We start from the raw sequence: 20,076 nt of genomic DNA on the forward strand, positions 1-20,076 counted from the left end.
GGCAGTGCAGACAACAGAGTTCTTTTGGAACGCCTGAAGGCCTCAGCCACTGACGCTGGGATGGATCGAGAAACACCAACTCCTTTTTTGCCTTCTAAAAAACAAAAATTGGCTAAACTGTCTGACTGGCTCAGTGTGTGAAGTTTGTCATGTTCTAAAAATAATTTTTGAACTTGATCACATTTTGCTTTAAATAAAACACTTCTCTATATATAGAATATCTATTTAATAGATATATATTATGTCTAGGTATTTTTTCTGAATTGTTCATTGTTTTTAAGAAGAAAAATTAAGAAAAACAACCATCAGTTGCCTTTAAACCCCTCACCTGGGGTGCTTTACTGCGTGTCAATTTAATTTTCACATCCACCCCGTTCAACAAAAGTTTTTCTTGAAAAAACAGGTGGCTGTGTAGATGACCCAACAACTCCATTGTCCTGCTCTGGGACGTCAGCCTTGCACACCTCACAAATCCTAGATTCTCACCATCCAGCTCTGTTTTTTCGTGTTGTCCAGGAGTGTCTTTGTAAAACAGTCCGGCGGAAAATTGTGTAGCGAGGGTGTCGTCTCTGTAATTGAGAACCGATTCAATAAAGGCCCTGTAAGGGTAACAGTTGTTGCTTTGGCTTATTAGGCGGTCTCCCAATGTAACGTCCAATTGACTGAAAATAGAGGCCACTGGGTAATTCACCAGGCCTACCGCGGCATCCCTGGGGAGTGCAGTCCCATCGCCTTTTACTATCTTGCAACAAAGGTAGAGTAGCGTGTTGTTTAAATCCATATAATCTATGCCATTCCCTGCTATAAAAAAGTCGATGGGGGCAGTTTCTGTCACGGCTGACAGAGGCGGCACCTTGATGTAGATGCTTTTCTCAATGCTGGTCTGCGTAGGGGCTATCTGAAACAAGTCTAGTTCAGATTTGGTGCACTCTTCCGACCCGCAGTGAAGAAAGCCATGTTGACTAAAATATATCTCTTTTACCAGGTACAGAGCGTGTCCTCTTTCTCCCTGGCTTCCTCTTGGACTTTTGCTTATGGCCTGTCCTGCGTGTCAAGGCTCTTCTTTTAAAGGGTTTCGGGGGTCCTGTGCGTCGCGGATATGACGCATTTCTCTTTCTCTTCCTCCTTTTAATATACATCAGCCCTGACCCTTCCTGTTTAGCCGGATTCCCCACCTTCTCCAAGACAGCCTGGGAAACGTGGCCTACCACATCTCTGGCTATGTTTTGAGCGGCTGTTTTTATGTGGGGTTTAATAATCTCTAGCCCTCTTCGCAAAAGCGGTACAGCTTTTCGAAAAAGGCTACGGAATATACCGCCCACGCCGGCCCCGTACATCACAGGGGCTCCATGATATCCAGGAAGGGCATATCCAGCCTGGGCTTTGTAATAGTTGCTGTAGACTTTGGAGTCACCGTAATTTTTTACGATCGCCATAATAGTGTTTTGCTTTTTAGAAACCTCGCTCTTTCCGGGAACGCAGGTGCAGCTTCACAATCACCTTGCCAAAGCGAAATGAAACGCATCCGTTTTGATCCGTCTTTATTTCAATGGTGATGGTGTCGATGTGGTGTTGACTGATGGGTACGTAATGAGGCTTATCGTAGGTGATGGTAACAAACTCATTGTTATTTCCTCTGACAGGGACGCAGCGTAACAGGGGGACAGAAAAGTCCCCCACAAACTGGTGTTCTACAATATCCGTGTATAGATACAAGGAGTTGAAACCCCCTGTGATGTCTGCTGAGAAGGGACTCTTCTGGACACTGTGCCCGGGGGCCAAACCCAGAATGTTAGCTAGCTCCCCGAGGGTAGAAAACGTAGCAGTAGCATCGGTGGATTTAAGTCTACATTTTCTACTCACGGGGTCATAATTCATGATAACATCAGGCGGTCCAGAATGACGTGCCACAATGCTATTCATATGTTCCAATAATTCGGGTATAGTTGAGTAATAACCTCGCCGTAGGATATAACTCCATGGTTTATCTCCAAAGGTGATTTGGAAAGGGGTGTCCTCAGTAATGTTGTTCCAGCTGTTTGGATATTGTATTTCCGCTAACCCCACTTCCTAGGCCCCCGGGAGATCCAACGACTTTATTAGCTGTATTGTAAAGGCCGAGCTGGTGTTTTGGGGAAAAACCCCAGAGCTGGCGTTGCTGGGCAGAGTGATGTAGAAGCCCCCGTCCCCCATTTCTCTCCTTGCAGGTGGGATTGTTTTTATTCTCGCTTAAACGTTACAGAGTTGAGAAGCTTCTACCCAACTGTTAAATTTGTTGGGCCACCCCAGCCATTTCACCAATAGCTGCTTTTTTCTTCCTTTCCCTTTCTCTGCTAGAACTTTTTCAATCCTGTAAATCCTGTCTTGTTTGGGGTTCACCTTTTGTAATTCTTCAGGGTAAAACGACCCCGTCACTGTCTCACCCTCATAATCTTTTAATCGGTAGACAGGTCTCTCACCCCTGGTTAAGGCTTCATCCACTATGAATATCTCATCGGTAAATGTTTGTTCATAACCTTTTTTAAAGGCACCTTTGGTTTTAGAGAGTCTCACGTGGTCCCCTTTTCTAAAAGGAACAACAGCCTGTTTTATTTTAACATCATCTCCATAAACACTTTTCCAGACCTTCAGAGAATTGGCGGGGTTCACATCAGCAGGTCTGGTCCGTATAGTTCTGTGAAAGCTCCAGCTGTAACTCTTTATAAACTCAGATAATATGTCAATGTAGCGAAAGGTATTGTGGGCTGTAAAATATCTCCACATCCTAGATTTTAAAGTTCTGTTAAATCGCTCCACAACCCCCGCTTTGACTTCATTGTTAGTAACAAAATGGTGGACACCATGCCGCTTTAACAATCCACTTAAAGGTTTGTTTAAAAATTCTTTTCCCCGATCCGTTTGTAATTTTTGAGGCACGCGACCTTCGCTGAAAATAGCTTTAAAGGCCTTGGCTACCTCCTTGCCCGTCTTGTCCTTTAGGCCTAAGGCCCAGGCATATTTTGATAAAATGTCTATCACTGTTAAAATATACTTAAAACCGCTGTTGCGTTTGGAGAACCGGTGCATATCCACCAAATCTGCTTGCCATTGTGCATCCACGTCTGAGACAATGGTCTTGTCTCTTTTAAAATGTATTTGAGCAGGCTTGTGCAAAGAGTAAGCGTCTTGGTCCGAAAGCCATGATGTTACCTGTCTTCTGTTCAAAGTTTTACTGTGCTTTTTGACTGCTTGAAACAGAGGGTTCACCCCACCAAAGCTGCCAGCTTCCCTGGGGGTGTAATGTATTTTCTCTAACAGAGCAATCTGCGTAGACATGACTGTTATTTGTGTTAGTAAAAGATGCTGTAAGTATGGAAGGAACACATTCACACCAACACATTTAATACAAGTTTTATTAAGCATCTGGATTAACACACCCTTTTACAGCCATCTGCAAATGGGCACCATGACACCCCCACCACTATCGCTATTAGGGAGTCCGAGTTAATTCATTCTTGCACGTTTGTTCTCGAGATCCATGTGTCAGATATGAGCAAAAAAAGCGGGCACAAGATAGATTTACTCCCACAGGATTACCGATGTGCAATTTCTCAAAGGTTTCTAGAAAGTCATCGTCGACCTGGCAAGAGATTGTCAAAAAAGAGAATAAGCTACAGCTGCTGGTTTTTAGATTCACAAAACACCCATGATGCCCCCCACCTCGATTTTTTCATTTACCTGTTTGACTTCTTTTCCGTTCACCTTGTCCGACTCCTGGGAGAGATGGGCAGCATCCTCCACAGGGACAGATAACGAGAGGCCGTCTAGCTCGTCAGGCTGCCGTGGGAGGAGTTGGGTTTCGGGATCAGATTCTGGTGTATCCAATAGCAGAGGGGGCAAAGGGCCCCTTTTCGCCTCTCCCTCGTCCTCGGAACTGTTGCTGATGTGGCACTTTCTTCTCATGTGGTGGAAGGCCCTCGTCACCAAAACAAACTCCAAACTTCTGGTGGGGGTGGTGAAGGAGTCCATGTTTCCGCTCAGCGTTTGCACGCTCTCTGAAACACGCGCTCTTGGAACAAGATGGCTTCTTTTGTGTGGCGCTAGAACTTATGGGGAAGTGCTATGCTCTGATTGACAGAGGGTGTCACGGGAAGCTCTTAGAGGGGTCACACGACCAGCTTCCGGTCTGGTCAATGGGTCCCAGAACTGCACCCCCCAAATGGTCAAAGCGATTTGTGGGGCGGTCCTACAGGGAAAAAAACCCTCCTGATTGGTAGAGGGAGGCAGGGTGAGTTCTTAGAGGGGTCACACAACCCACTACTGGGCGGGTCTTCCGGTCCCGGAACTGCCCCCTGATTGGTCAAAGCAGTTCACGAGGCGGTCCTACAGGGAAAAAACCCCTCCTGATTGGTGGAGGGAGGTGGGGCGAGTTCTTAGAGGGGTCACACGACCCACTTCTGGGCGGGTCATCCGGTCCCGGAACTGCCCCCCGATTGGTCAAAGCGGTTCGCGGGGCGGTCCTACGGGGAAAGCCCTTCCTGATTGGTAGAGGGAGGCGGGGCAAGTCCTTAGAGGGGTCACATGACACCCCTTACTTCCGGTCACCTGCCCCTCTTGACCCCGGATGTATTACCCCCAAGGGCGGGACTTCCGGTGACAGGGGACGGGCCTAACGGGGGTCACATGACATCCTTTTTTACTTCCGGTCACCTGTCCCTCTCGACCCGGATGTACTACCCTCCAGGGGCGGGACTGCCGGTGACAAGGGAGAAGGAACTTCCGGGGAGTCGGGGGGGGGGGGACTTCCAGGGTCAGGTGGCGGGGCTAATGTTTGATTGATGGTAGGGCCCTTATACTACTCTCCTACCCCATAGCAGAGCTGGTCGCATACCACCAAGGTCTAGCTTCCCACCGAAGTATATGAGGTGCAAGCTGGAAACAAGCTGGCACAGACAGAGCACATTGTCTTCCAGCAATCCCTCTCTTGTTCCCATTCAAGGTAGCAGGAGCTCTTTGATCTATTTGTCTGTGCTTCATTCCCCGAGCACTCATCCAGGTCAGATGTCTCTTAGGACCTGAGTTGCCACCAGCTGGACAATGGGACTTGGGTCATTCTGTAGTACCTGGAGAGCTGGAATTACAGAGAATATGACTCACTTTTCATATAGTCACCTATGCCTGCAGTAGCTGGAGATTTAGTACCAGTGAGTACCAAGCTACAGAAGCTCTCTGTACAAACAAAGCTTTAGGTTCCTCCATTGGGATCCTTCCAAGCTCCAAACTGAGATGGAGGAGGGGGGAGAGGGGAGACCCTGACCCTACCAGAAACTCATCCAATTGGAAGGTGCTCCATTGACTCAATAGCTTCTGCTTTTAAGTTATTTTACATCTCCTGACAGAAATAAATCTGATGGTGTGGAGTTTTGGGTAGCAAAAAGTGGCTTCCAGGGAGCCGATGGAGCCCAAAGAGTGGATCACACAGGTTGGGAAGAGGCATTGCCAGGATAGCCAGGAGATGCACTGACTTATATCACACTGGCTGCAGTTTCCTCCAGGTACGTCTACACCGCAAAGTTAATTCAAAATAACAGCTGTTATTTTGAATTAACTTTAATAGCATCTATACATGCAAACCGCTATTTCGATATTAATTCGAAATAGCAGAGCGCTTAATTCAAATTTGGTAAACCCCAGAGCTATTAAAGGGATAGACCCTGGCCCGTGCCAGATCCAAGCCTACCAGCCAAGAGCCAGCAGTGGCCACTGGGGCCCCTGAGCCAGTAGCCACAAAACGTGAGCCAGCAAGGCACTGGCAGCCAACCCTCCACTGCTCCTCAGGAGCAGTCTGCCAGCACCCAGGAGCCTGACAGGGGCTGGAGAAGGCGGGTGCCTTCCTGGTCCAGGGTGGAGATCATGGACCTTATTCAGGTTTGGGAGGGATGCCCCAGCATCCATGATCTCCGCACTAGACAGAGGAACACGGCCGTCAATGGCAGGATAGCTGCCAGCCTGGCCACCAAAGGCCACATGCGAACCCAGGAGCAGGTTTGCATGACAATCAAGTTGGTGCGGTGAGACCCCCAACCTTGGGCCCTGATCTTCCCTTCTCCTTTCTTCCCTTTGCTTCTCCCTTCCAACTTCCTCCTCCCAGGTTTCACCCTCCCCTCTCCCACCCACTCTATTCCTCTCTCCCACCTCCTTTTCCCAGTCTCCCCAGAGGTTCACCCTGTTGTTCAATAAACCCAGTTTCTATTTTTGAACATACATGTCTTTTATTTGACATCAGGAAGGGAGGCTAGGGAGGAGTAAGTAGATGGACGTGAGGGAGGAATGGGGCACGAGCCCCCGGTGGGGAGGACCGGGGTGGCTCTGAGGGCTCCTCGGGGTGGACACTCTCCTGCAGGGCCTCCTGGATCCTGACAGCCCCCCAATGGACTCCCCGGACGGTAGCCTGCAGCAAGTGCAGCTGGGCTGATGGCAACAACCCTACGAGACGCACCGGTGTGCCCAGGGGCAGCTCTGGCTCCATGTGGCCGAGTGCTGTGGTGTCCCGAGTGCAGGCACTCAGGGCACTCCAAGACAGGACTGCTTTGTTGTCCCTCCTCGGGGTAGACAAGCGAGCGGGGAACCCTGAGAACTGTCTGTTCGGGGTGGGGGTAGGGTCCCGTGAAGCACGGAGCTCAGTTAGCCTGAGGCAGCAGCCCCACACACTATGTCCTAACCTGATGCCCTGCCAGCACTGGTTCCGGCCAGCCTGAACTTCGGTTCAGGGTCCACTCAGCGTGGACGCGCTATTTCAAAATAACAAAATGCTATTTTGAAATAGGTTTTGTGTATAGATGCATAATTCGAATTAGCTTAATTCAAATGAACAATTTCGAATTAAGTTAACTTGAATTAACGCTGTAGTGTAGACGTACCTCTTTCAGAGCAGACTAAAGCTGAATCTGTCCTTTGATGTGTGGCTGATGCACTTCACACCTGTGGTATCAGTTACTGCTTGCTTGTCAGCTAAATTTCTTTATAACTCACTAATGAATAGGATTTCACCTGTATTTGTTACTTACAGGTCAACAGATGTTCCATGTCCAGCCATTTCATATTTTTGGTGTCCGTATGTTCCAGGATGATGCCTAAATAAGCAGTGTAAAATAAACATCAATAAAAAACCTTCTCTTGTTAAGTGCAAGGTGATAACATTGGCCCTTTGGCTTCTATTGTGGGTCTAAGGTGAGCTGTAGGCAAGAAAATACTAGAAAAGTTTAGCGTCCACACTGAAGAGAATAAGAGAAAAAAATTAAGAATGTTTACATAAAACCTCATTTGCTTTAAACAATCTATGTTCCTCTTGCCACTGCTGTCAGTTATTGGAGATATACTAGGATAGTGTATTAATCTAGTGGTGTGAACAAAGGGCTGGGGCCAGGAATAAGTGCGTACTAAGCAAGGATCTCACATGGATAAATTAATTAGGCCACAATGCTTGCCTGGCTTGCATGGGTGTGCTAAGGAAAGGATGGCACAGGGCCAAAGGGGAGGAATCTAGTGCTTCCTGGGCAAGGCAATCAGGAACCTGCAACAGCAGGCACTGTGTGGCGGTGGCCTGCCTACCTCCCAGTGATGAAGCACCAGTAAGGAACAGTGAACAACACTGAGCTTAGGTCTATAGTTTGAGTCCACACTAACTCTGACTACTAAAAATAGAATGCAGGTAAGATGACAGAAGCAGTCGGAGGAGCTAGCCACCTTGAGAACAGACTTTTGGGTTTGGATGGGATCATCCTTGGAATAGTTAACCCCTCCTGCTACTCCTGACACAGCTACTCTATTTTTAGCACACTAGTTTGATCGGAGAATAAACATACCCTACGTGACAGTGTGCCAGCCTCTGCTACTAAATGACTGCGCCATCTCAAAGCATTCTATTGCAACTTACAAATTCCTCCTAACACCACACTGGAGAAGTAGGAGAACATTAACATCTCCATTTATGCATGAGAAGTCACAGCACGGAGAGATTAATAGTAGCTCAGTGCTGCACACAGGGACTTTTTCTATCTACCTCAAAGGGAATACCAAAAGGGACACGGCACACTTTCTCTCACCAGCTAACTTGGCTGCAACTGCCCGGATCTCTTCCCAGCTGCTGCAGAAGTATGTGATGGTAGTTTTGTAAAAGTTCTCCAGTAGCTCAGCCTTCTCTTTGGCCTAGAGAAAATCAGGGACACATGAGCTCTCTCTGGCTAGAAATGCCCTTTGACTGCCAACACATGCCTTTACAAACCACAAGTAAACAGTCTGTGTTCCTCTTGCCACTGCTGTCAGTTATTGGACTCACTCAGACTTTTTTTTTAATTTAAACAAGTAAATAAAAGAAAGGACAGGAGGCTGTGTAGAAGTGGGGAAAGTGGGAATCTATGGCAGATTTACATTCCTCTCACCCTCAGTCCTGTATCCCACTCTAATAGGGTACGTCTACACTACAACGTTAATTCGAACTAACTTAGTTCGAATTACTTAATTCGAACTAAGCTAATTAAAACTAACGGATCTAGACTAAAAAACTAGTTCGAATTAGCGTTTTACTAATTCGAACTAGCATGTCCACATTAAGTGGACCCTGAACCGGGCTTAAGGATGGCCGGAAGCAGTGCCGGCAGGTCATCAGAGGAGGACTTAGAGCGTGGAGATGCTGTCTCAGGCTAGCCGAGGGCTGTGCTTAAAGGGTCCCAACCCCCACCCCGGACAGTCAGTTCTCAGGGGTGCCCCGCTTGCAAAGCAGTCTTGGCTTGGAGTGCCCGGAGTACCCACACTGGGCACATCACAGCACTTGGCCATCAGACCGGCTGCACTTGCCGCAGCCTGCCATCTGGGGAGATGGGGCAATTGGGGGGCTGCAGGAGAGCTTCCACCACAAAAGCCCGCAGAGCCAGCCCAGTCCTCCCCATCGGGGGCGCGTACCCCATTCCTCCCTCAACTCCTTCCACTTACCCTTCCTAGCCCCTCTTCTTGATGTACAAAATAAAGGACAATTGTGTTCAAAAATGGAATCTGTCTTTATTGAACAAAACTGGGGGAGACTGGGAAAAGGGGGTGGGAGAGGGGAAGAGAGAGGGTGGCAGAGGGGAGGGCAACTAAAATGATCAGGGGTTGGGAACAGGTCTCATATGAAGAGAGGCTAAAGAGACTGGGACTTTTCAGCTTAGAAAAGAGGAGACGGAGGGGGGACAGGATAGAGGTCTCTAAAACCAGGAGTTGGGTGGAGAGGGTGCATACAGAAAAGTTCTTCATTAGTTCCCATAAAGAAGGACTAGAGGACACCAAAGGAAAGGAATGGGTAGCAGGCTTCAAACTAGTAACAGAAAGTTGTTCTTCGCAAAGCACAGAGTCAACCTGTGGAACTCCTTGCTGCTGGAGGCTGTGAAGGCTACAACTAGAACAGAGTTTAAAGGGAAGTGAGATCAAGCCATGGAGGTTGGGTCCATGGAGTGGTATTAGCCAGGGGGTAGGAGTGGTGTCCCTGCCCAAAGTTTGTGGAAGGCTGGAGAGGGATGGCACGAGACAAATGGCTTGGTCACTGTCTTCGGTCCATCCCCTCCAGGGTCCCTAGGGTTGGCCGCTGTCGGCAGACAGGCTACTGGGATAGATGAACCTTTGTTCTGACCCAGGATGGCCATTGTAAGCTCAGTGCTCAGGGTTGGGGGTCTCAGTGGACCCCCTTGATTTTCATGCACACCTGCTCCTGGGTGGCCAGGCTGGCAGCTCTCCTGCCCTAGCCGGCCACCTTCCTGTGCCTAGTGCGGAGATCGTGGATGAGGTCCACGATGTCCGCACTAGCCCAGGAGGGAGCCCGCCTTTTGCGGTCCCGGGCAAGCTCCCAGGACCCGCCAGCCTGGTCCCGGGAAGAGGGGGAGGGCTGGGGGGCATCGGGTGGGTGGCTCGATCCGCACCAGGTGCAGGGTCTGCTGGCTGGGTGCTGGCAGGCTTGCACCTGGCACGGGCACCGTAGCCAGCCCGTGCCCCTTTAAGGGGTCCGGGGCCGGGAGGGGGGCATAGAGTTTCCCTGGTGTTGGCCGGAGTGGCCACCAGGGAAAGCTGGGGAGGGCTAGCCTCCCACTAGTTCGCATTAAGGGGCTACACAGCCCTTAATTCGAACTAGTAAATTTGAACTAGGCTTAATCCTCGTGGTATGAGGATTACCTAGTTCGAACTAAGCGCTCCGTTAGTTCGAATTAAATTCAAACTAACGGAGCGCTAGTGTAGCACCTATGAAAGTTAGTTCGAACTAACGTCCGTTAGTTCAAACTAACTTTGTAGCATAGACATACCCATAGATACTTACATTGCCCATCACACATTCCCCCTGCTTCTACACCACAAGCCTATGCTGTCAATAATCTCATATAATTCTGTAGGTCACTCACAAGGTGTCTGCAGATATCCATCTGGAGCTCCTCAGGGTTCAGCTCGGTTCTCCAACTAAGATGCTCATTAAGTATAGTTTGGAGCCTCTTCAGTCCCAAAAATGGGGCACAGAGATGAAATGTAGCTCTGCACTCCTGAAAAAGAGGGTTGCACCACTGAATTGTTCCATAACACGTATTGTGCTCATTCAAATGGAACTCATGTCCTTGACTGCTCATCTACCCCAAGAATAAAAGGGATTCCCCTGAAGTAATAGACAGAAAATATGCCAGCATGACTTTAATAGGGGGAAAGGGATTCTACTTCTGGAGTATTGCATCCAATTCTGGGCACCCCATTACTTAAAAAATGTTGATACATTGGAGAAAGTCCAATGGAGGGCAACAAAGATGATTAGGAGGCTGGAACACATGATTTACAAGGAGAGGCTGAGGGATTTGGGATTATTTAGTCTTCAGAAGAGAAGAGTGAGGGGAGCTTTGATAGAAGGCTTTAACTACCTGAAGGGGGATTTCAAAGAGGATGGAGAGAGGCTGTTCTCAGTGGTACTAGATGACTGAATGAGGAGCAATGGTCTCAAGTTACAGTGGGGGAGGTCTAGGTTGGAGATTCGGAAAAACTATTTTACTAGGAAGGTGGTGAAGCACTGGAATGGGTTACCTAGGGAGGCAACGGAACCTCTAAATCTAGAGTTTTCAAATCCTAGCTTGACAAAGCCCTGGCTGGGATTGTTTAGTTGAGGCTGGTCCTGTTTTGGGCAGGAGGTTGGACTCAGTGACCTCCTGAGGTCTCCTCCAAACCTATGGTTCTATGATTTTATAATACTGAAAACTGGAGATAGCAGCAATGTTTTTTCAGAACAGATGTAGCTATGAAAGCTGCTTCACTAGGCATAGCTGTGGTCTTTCCTCTGTTGTGGGGAGGCAGGAACGTGGGGTGCAGAGATAGGCAGGAATGAACTCTTGGGATCAGACCCATGACCTATCCTGAACTCCAGTGAGACAACCCTGGCTGCTAAGGACCAGCCTGTCTGGGATTGACTCAAAAGGAGGGCAATGAACTGAGGGAAGAATTTAGGTCTCCACTGCGGGAAGGAATAGCAGAGCTCCCCTGGCATCAGGAGGAAGATTCTTTTTGCTTAGTAATTAAGTCACTGTCATTCTTACCATTGAAACCTCAGGGCTTGGATCTTGCAGGTGCAGCAGAAGCGTGACCCAGCTCTGTCTAACCTGCTTGGCAAAATAGTCCTTCCATTTTCTCTTTGCAGAGCCGGCCAGGATACCAAACAGGACAAAGGCCAATGCACGAAGAGTGTTGTCCTCCTATAGCCAAGAAAGCCACACAGGTTGGTAACGAAGAAATAACCACATCATGTATCTAGCACAGCTGTCTCTTCTACATTAGGGTAGAGTGATTCCAACTACAGAAGTTTAGAAGAACTGGAATTAATCAAGTTTGGGCCAAATGTGTTGATTCATCAAAATACTTTGAAGACAGTTCAATTTTGACAAAATTCTTCCAGAAGCCAAGTAGGGGTACTTGGTCAGCTTCTTGGTGACCCATCTAGCAGGCTAACTGGGATCTTGGGCTTCCTGGCCCTCACCTTCAGAACAGCCTGTCTGGCAGGCTGACAAGGAGCCAGGAAATGTGCACCCTGGCACCTCTAATTCCCAGTGTTTCCAGGTTCCCTGTCTCCAGCATAGTCTGCCAGTAGACTGCCCTCAGGCAAGGCTCCCAGTAGAGCTGGGTTGAGAATAGTATGACTGTTTCACAAAGAGTTTTGAAATTTGGGCTGGGGTGTGTGTCCCCCAAATAGGAACAAAACCAAAATTTGAAATCTCAAACTTCTCTGCAAAATGGAATAATTTCAACCATCTGACATAAAAATCGTATGGAGCAGGCCCAAAACAGTCTATTACACCCTGTATGCCCATTTTCCTTGTTATGCAGCTACCTAATCTAGTATTCATACTTCCTTTGCCATTCTCATTGGAAATAAAGATGAACAGAAGGGTGAGACTGAAGGAGCAGGGATGGCATCCTCATTTTCTTAATTCTCTGCTCCGCCATAAAACACATCTCTTCCCTAAGGCCTAAAATCACTTCATTCTGACATGAACAATGCCCAGTGAGGACACATCATGCATTGTAAATGGAGCCTCATCAATGTCAGCTGAACTGGGGTTGAAGGCTTCTGTTCACGTACATTATCGAAGTACTTCCGGATCTGTGTGGTGAGGTCTCTGAAGGAAGAACCTATGTCCTTCCCTTTCAGCTCCTTCAGCACTTTGGCCAGTGCCTCCATGCTTTCGACAATGACTTCAGAACTGAAAGTGTCTTCTAAAGTCCTGATCAGTGTCTCCAGAAGAAACTTCTTGTACTTTTTCACCTGTTCAGACGTATGACATTAAAAAACACTTTCCACTAACCACATTTCTAATATGTTTTTTTAGCAATTATGAAGCAGTGGGAATTTCATCTGCCCCCCAGTGACCTATAGCTATATTTTACATCAGGTACTAGCTACAATAAGCCAAACTCTGTGCCATATTACACCTATGTAATCCTATTAGATTTCTAATTACTTAGATTTGAAGGCCAAAAGGGACCATTGTGATCATTCAGTCTGACCTCCTTCACAACACAGAACCTCCCCAAAATAATGTCTGTTTGACTAGAGCACCTCTTTTAGAAAAACAGCCCATCTTGTTTTTAAAGTTGCTACTGATAGAGACCCCACCACAACCCTTGGTAAATGGTTCCAATGATTAAAATTACCATTAAAATGTATGCCTTACTAGCAGTCTGAATTAGTTTAGCTTCATTCCCCCTCCCCCCCCCATTGAATCTAAAGGCACATTTTCTAGCCCTTTGAAAATTCTTGTGACTCTTCTCCAATTTATCAGCATCCTTCTTGAATTGCAGGCATGATCCTGACATAGTATTCTAGCAGTTCTCACACCAGTGCCATAAGCAGAGGTAAAATAACTTCTTTATTCTTATTCAGAATCCCTCTGTCTATGCCTCCGAGGATCACCTCAGCTCTTTTGGTCACAGCTTTGTACTGGGCGCTTACGTTCAGCTGATTATCTATCATGATTTGAGTTTTTTAGTGTCTCTGTTTCCTGGAATACAATCTCTCATCGTGGAAATAAAGCCTACACTCTTCATTCCTAGGAGTATACATTTACATATGATCATATTAAGTACATATTGTTTCCTTATGCCCAGCTTACCAAGAGAACAAACCTGCTGTGTATTGACTGCAAAGAGGTTACAGGGGTATGAGAGAGCAGACGTTGGCCTAGTGCATTGTGCATGGCCTCTGTAAATCCTGAGCAATTGTTTCCTTTAGTTTCTCTAGTTATGCTGCATTGTATTCAGTATTCTATCTTACCTTCTCAGGTGCCCCATAGACTAAATTGCCTAGGCCTCTTACAGCCATTTGACGGACAATGCTGTTATTGTCCCGTGACCTTTCTTCTAAGCTATGTAAGATAGACTTAAGGATCTTCTTCTCCCTGAGTATGGGATCAGTCATTAGCTGAAATAAAATCAACATGTCCATTAGCTCTAATATGTTCATTAAGATAGCGAATATAATTTGAGGAGACACGTAATACATTATTCTATATGAATGAGTACTGTGTTAAAAACATGGATTTTTCCTTTTAGGCACTATAATGGGTGATTGCTCATCCCTTGAAAGCCTCTCAGTGACTGCATTTGATACCACAGTCCTTTTCTCTCCCAGGTGCATCCTGCCAGTCGATCTTAGTGAGTCTTCCATGGCTCAGCCCTCTGGCCAAGTCCCAAAGTCCAAACAAATGCCTTTTAGGTCCTGTTGCCCTCACTAGGGTCTTCAGCCCCAACTCTGGACCCTTTATAGTCTGTTCTTTGTTCAACCTCTCCATAAGCCTTGTCCCCTTCATCGGGTTTATGCCACTGGGGAACCTGAGCCTGCCCACTACTCTTGGTTCCAACCTAGAAATAGCAGCGAGTCATTGCTTCATTTCAGTTTATTGCTACTTTTTCCTTAGGTTCTTCCTATGGGGCCACTTTCAGTTTCTCCCTCTAATTATATGTTTAAGGCTCGTAAGGACTCTCTCTCTGCAAATTCAGCTTCAGAAAATGCTGCCTGAAATAAACCCCTGTGAATTGGTTTGGCCAGAGAATAGCATCTTTTCTTGGCCCTCCACTTCCTGAAAGGAACTGACCTAATAAAGCCCTGTAGCTCCATATATCTGAGCCAGCTGGGCTCTGATTGGCAGCTTTCATGAGGCCTCTCTAGGCAGACCTTGAAAACCCACGTTTGTGACTCCTTTCCTAGGTGGGGTGTAAAAAGATTTTGGGGCACAAACAGATTCCTAGAACCACCAGATGAGCCTCTAAAATAGCGATTTAGCGTAAATGTGAAATATGACACAGACGTTATAGCAAGGCTGTGGAGAGGGAGGATGCTCCAGTAGTTAGCAGCCTAGGACTTAGGAGGTTCCAGTTCAATTTCCTGCACCCTCAAAGACTTCCTGGATGATGTTGGGCAAGTCACTTAGGCCTTCTGTGCATCAGTTTCCTGTTTGCAAAATGGGACTAATAGTGTTTCCCTGCCTCACAGGGGTATTGTAGGGATACATACTTTTAAAGAGTTTTGAGGCACTCAGATACTACATTATCATTTTGAAGTACTCAGATAATACAAGTTTCTAAAAGGATGTTTTAAGGAAGATGGAGAAAAATTGTTCTTCTTGGCCTCTAAGGATAGGATAAGAAGCAATGAGCTTAAATTACATCAAGGGAAGTTTAGGTTGGACAGCAGGAAAAACGTCCTGCCTGTCAGGGTGGTTAAACCCTGCAATAAATTGCCTCAGGAGGTTGTGGAATCTGCATCACTAGAAATATTTAAGAGCAGGTTAGACAAACACCTGTCAGGGATGATCTAGACTGTGCTTGGTCCTGCCGTGATGGCTGGGGATTGGACTCGAAGACCTCTCAAGATCCCTTCCAGTTCGAATGTTCTATGAATCTATTATTCTACATTAATGAGAATCTAAGATAGATGTTAATGTATTTGTATGTTGCTTATTTTATAGTATTAGGACACTAGATTCATTTAGAAGATTTGCTGAGCTAGACCAAAATCAGGAGCTGTTGATCAGTATTAGCCCTAGGAATTGTCAGAAAAGGTCTAGTAATTCAAATTCTATGGCTACATCTACATTGGCATGATTTTGCGCAAAAGCAGCTGCCAGTCTACACTGGCGGGGAGTTCTTGCACAAGAACACTGACATTCTAATGTCTAAAATCAGTGCTTCTTGCGCAAAAACTATGATGCTCCCGCTCAGGAAAAAGCCCTCCTGTGCAACTGTTCTTGCGCAAGAGGCCAGTGTAGACAGGCCACATTAATTTCTTGTGCAAGAAAGCCCAATGGCTAAAATGGCCACCGGAGCTTTCTTGTGCAAGAGAGCGTCTACACTGGCACGGATGATTTTGCAGAAAAGCGCCTCTTAGCACAACAGCACATGCCAGTGTAGACGCTCTCTTGCGCAAATATTCTAACGCAAAAACTCTTGCGTTACAAGTATGGGTATGTCTACAGTACAAAGTTAATTCGAACTAACAGCCATTAGTTCGAATTAACTTTAATAGCGGCTATACATACAAACTGCTAGTTCGAATTTAAATCGAACTAGCAGAGCGCTTAATTCGAACTAGGTAAACCTCATTCTACGAGGAGTAACGCCTCGTTCGAATTAAGTAGTTCAAATTAAGGGCTGTGTAGCCACTTAATTCGAACTAGTTGGAGGCTAACCCTAATCATGTTGCCCTGATGGCCACTCTGGGCCAAACCAGGGAAACTTTTCTGCCCCTCTCCCAGCCCCAGAGCCCTTAAAGGGGCATGGTCTGGCTACAGTGCCTGTGCCAGTGGCAAGCCTGCCAGCACCCAGCCAGCAGACCCTGCACCTGGCATGGCATGAGCCAGCCACCCGCTGCCACCCAGCCCTCCGCCTCTTCCCAGGACCAGGCTGGCGGCTCCTAGGAGCCTGCCCAGGGCCACAAGAGGCAGGCGCCCGCCTGGTCTAGTGCAGAGATCGTGGACATTATCGAGGTTTGGGGGGAGGCCTCCAGCGTCCACGACCTCCACACTAGGCACAGGAATGCAGCCGTCTAGGGCAGGATAGCTGCCAGCCTGGCCACCAAAGGCCACATCCAAACCCAGGAGCAGGTTTGCATGAAAATCAAGTTGTTCCAGTGAGACCCCCAACCCTGAGCCCTGCGCTTAGTACATAAGAACATAAGAATGGCCGTACTGGGTCAGACCAAAGGTCCATCTAGTCCAGTAGCCTGTCTGCCAACAGCGGCCAACACCAGGTACCCCAGAGGGGATGGACCGAAGACAATGACCAAGCAATTTGTCTCGTGCCATCCATCTTCAGCCTTCCACAAACAGAGGCCAGGGACACCATTCCTACCCCCTGGCTAATAGCACTCCACGGACCCAACCTCCATGAATTTATCTAACTTCTCTTTAAACTCTGTTATAGTTCTAGGCTTCAAAGCCTCCTGTGGCAAGGAGTTCCACAGGTTGACTATAAGAAGAACTTTGTGTGAAGAAGAACTTTCTTTTATTAGTTTTAAACCTGATGTCCATTCATTTCATTTGGTGACCTCTAGTCCTTATATTATGGGAACTAATGAAGAACTTTTCTTTATGCACCCTCTCCACACCACTCATGATTTTATAGACCTCTATCATATCCCCCCTCAGTCTCCTCTTTTCTAAGCTGAAAAGTCCCAGTCTCTTTAGCCTCTCTTCATATGGGACCTGTTCCAACCCCCTAATCATTGTACTTGCCCTTTTCTGAACCCTTTCCAAGGCCATATCTTTTTTGAGGTGAGAAGACCACATCTGTAGACAGTTCTGAAGATATGGCGTACCATAGTTTTATACTTCCCCTCCTCCTTCTTCCCCTGGCTTCCCCCTTCCAGCTCCCTCCTCCCAGGTTTCTACCTCCCCTCTCCCACCCTCTTTCTTCCCCTCTCCCACCTCCTTTTCCCAGTCCCCCAGAGGTTAATCCCCCCCGCCCCCAGTTTTGTTAAATAAAGAGAGTTTCTTTTTTTGAACACGTGTCCTTTATTTTTTACATCAGGAAGAGGGGGCTCGGGAAGGGTAAGTGGAAGGAGGTGAGGGAGGAATGGGGCACGAGCCCCCGATGGGGAGGACTGGGGTGGCTCTGCGGGCTCCTCGGGGTGGAAGCTTTCCTGTAGGGCCTCCTGGATCCTGATAGCCCCCTGATTGACCTCCCCCGGATGGCAGCCTGCGGCAAGTGCAGCCGGGCTGATGGTCGAGTGCTGAAATGTGCCGAGTGTGGGCATTCAGGGCACTCCAAGACAGGACTGCTTTGATGTCCCCATCGAGTTAGACATGCAAGCGGGGAATCCTGAGAACTGTCTGTCCGGGGTGGGGGTCAGGTCTTTTTAAGCACAGCCCTCGGCTAGCCTGAGGAAGCAGCTCCACACCTTAAGTCCTAACCTGATGCCCTGACGGCACTGGTTCTGGCCAGCCTTAACTTCGGTTCAGGGTCCACTCAATGTGGACATGCTATTTCGAATTAGCAAAATGCTAATTTGAATTAGTTTTTAGGTCTAAATGCACTCATTCGAATTAGCTTATTTCAAATTAACTAATTTGAATTAAGTTAATTCGAATTAGTGCTGTAGTGTAGACAAACCCTATTTGCGCAAAATCTTGCCAATGTAGACGTAGCCTATCTATATCTTGCTCACTCTCTCTTAACCAGCAACTAGAATAGGCAGCTAGGCTAGGCTAGTATAGGCCCCAAAAATAACAAAGAGAAAATGATTAAGAAAGGTGTAATGAAGTTCCTTATGAGATTTCCTTATAAAGGACACATTCTACTATCTAAAATGAATTCCTATGAACTGAACTGTACAATTCCCCAGAGAAAGGTAAACAACAGATAAAAGCCTAATGGTGGAACTGCTCATACCTGAGCAAAGAAAGCTGTGCTGGTGACTCGCTGGTTTTCTGATGGGGAATTTACCCAGGGAAGGAGGCTCTGTATGATCTCCACTGTTATTAGTCCAGATCTTTGCAGAACCCTGGAAGACAAAAGGAACCACTTATGGGGCAGACTGTGCACTTCAAAAGCTTAGCTGCTATGACCATACAACTCTAAAACCTACGCATGGAAGCTCTGTGTTTCTCACCCAGGGCACCCCGCACAAAGCTATACCTGAAAGTTCCCTGTCAGTCACTCTATTTGTTGCCGATCCCTGAGGATGAAGTGCTGTCTCCTAGATCTCTTACCTCACCAGCAAACACACCCCCTCGTGGTGAGTCTGCGGATTTTCAAGAAGCATCCAAGTTTTCTGCTTCCAGAGAGTTCTTATCAGCTTCTCATTCACAGCCTTGAGAAGCACAGCCTCTAATGCTTCAATAGAAAGCCTGGGGGAAAAGAGGCACAGAACTGTAGTAACCAATAGAAAGGCACAGCCTAAGCAGTCAGGAAACCCCAGTTACTTGTCAGGGCTGTTGTTCATTGACAGTTCATCCATTGACAGTATCCTGGGGACCACTGTTTTTGGAAGGACTTAATTCCAGGAGGTATTTCAGTCTCATACATCTCATATTACTAGTGTTGCTATGGACAACATTTTGCAGTCACTTTCTCCTATCTGCAAGGTGTATGGGCACTAGCACAGTACAGTAATATGGAAAAAATACACAACCAGACCCCAAAAGCTGGGACACAGAGAGATTAGTGATCACTAATGGTTATTTTGGGGCCCTATGTCCAGCGAGATGTGACAGGGTGCTGAGAGCTTGTACTTGGGGTCAGCACTCTGGTAACTACTAGTACTAATTAGCTTCCCCAGAGAAAGCCTAATTGGATAGAAATGTACCTGATTGCCTGGCTAGAGTGGGGCTATAGAATCAACAAACCTATTATCCCATTAATAAGGAATCTGCCTAAAGGGACGCCCACAGGAGTGTTTGAGGGAAACAGAGAGCAAAAGAGACAAAATGCTAGAGGCATCTAGATAGACTTATGTGTAGTGCTGGGGAGGAGCCGGTGGTCGTGGTACATGTAGGTCTCAATGACATAGGGAAGAGTAGGAGAGATGTTCTGGAGGCCAAATTTAGGTTGCTAGGAAAGAGACTGAAATCCAGGACCTCTATGGTGGCATTCTTGGAAATGCTTCCAGTTCCACGCGCAGGACCAGGTAGGCAGGCAAAGCTTCAGAGTCTCAATGTGTGGATGAGACAATGGTGTAGGGAAGAGGGGTTTGGATTTATCAAGAACTGGGGACACTTTTGGGAGAGGGGGAGCCTATACAGGAAGGATGGGCTCCACCTAAACCAGGGTGGAACCAGACTACTGGCACTAAACATTTAAAAGGCTGTAGAGCAGTTTTTAAACTAAGAGATGGGGGAAAGCCGATTGGTGGGGAGATGCAGGGAGACTTCTCTTAGAGGAGAATCCGTTGATAGAGATTCTCTAAGCTGTAGTCAGAAAGAGAGAACAAAGAGACTGAGGCCTGAGGAGGCCTAGATAGTAGTGTTTGTGTTGCCAGAGGTTGGTGGTTTCAGGGAACTGACCTATAGCAAGCACAAACAAGACTTTCTCATATTAAAAGCAGGTGATGGT

At 47.2% G+C, this 20,076-nt stretch overlaps 1 protein-coding gene across 1 annotated transcript; it reads right to left on the minus strand.

Annotated features, from left to right (window-relative positions):
• Positions 1-4,873: 4,873 nt before the first annotated feature.
• Positions 4,874-12,709, minus strand: LOC142825090 (maestro heat-like repeat-containing protein family member 2B). Its single transcript, XM_075916773.1, has 6 exons — positions 12,692-12,709; positions 11,571-11,726; positions 10,404-10,538; positions 8,085-8,187; positions 7,047-7,112; positions 4,874-5,110 (listed from the first exon to the last, which is right to left on the minus strand). Exons 1-6 carry the CDS (start codon positions 12,707-12,709, stop codon positions 5,037-5,039), a joined length of 552 nt encoding a protein of 183 aa, XP_075772888.1. The 3' UTR covers positions 4,874-5,036.
• Between the last annotated feature and the right edge of the window lie 7,367 nt (positions 12,710-20,076).

Source organism: Pelodiscus sinensis, unplaced genomic scaffold (genome assembly GCF_049634645.1).
Source record: "Pelodiscus sinensis isolate JC-2024 unplaced genomic scaffold, ASM4963464v1 ctg133, whole genome shotgun sequence".
Taxonomy (NCBI): domain Eukaryota; kingdom Metazoa; phylum Chordata; order Testudines; family Trionychidae; genus Pelodiscus; species Pelodiscus sinensis.

What these genes read in the sequence shown, in the direction of transcription:
- LOC142825090 (XM_075916773.1), bottom strand. An exon ending in CAAGCCCTGAGGTTTCAATG is followed by an intron (nt 10,539 to 11,570) that starts GTAAGAATGACA and finishes CCTCTTTTTCAG; the next exon opens with GAGTGCAGAGCTACATTTCA. An exon ending in AGTTGCAGCCAAGTTAGCTG is followed by an intron (nt 7,113 to 8,084) that starts GTGAGAGAAAGT and finishes CTGCTTATTTAG; the next exon opens with GCATCATCCTGGAACATACG.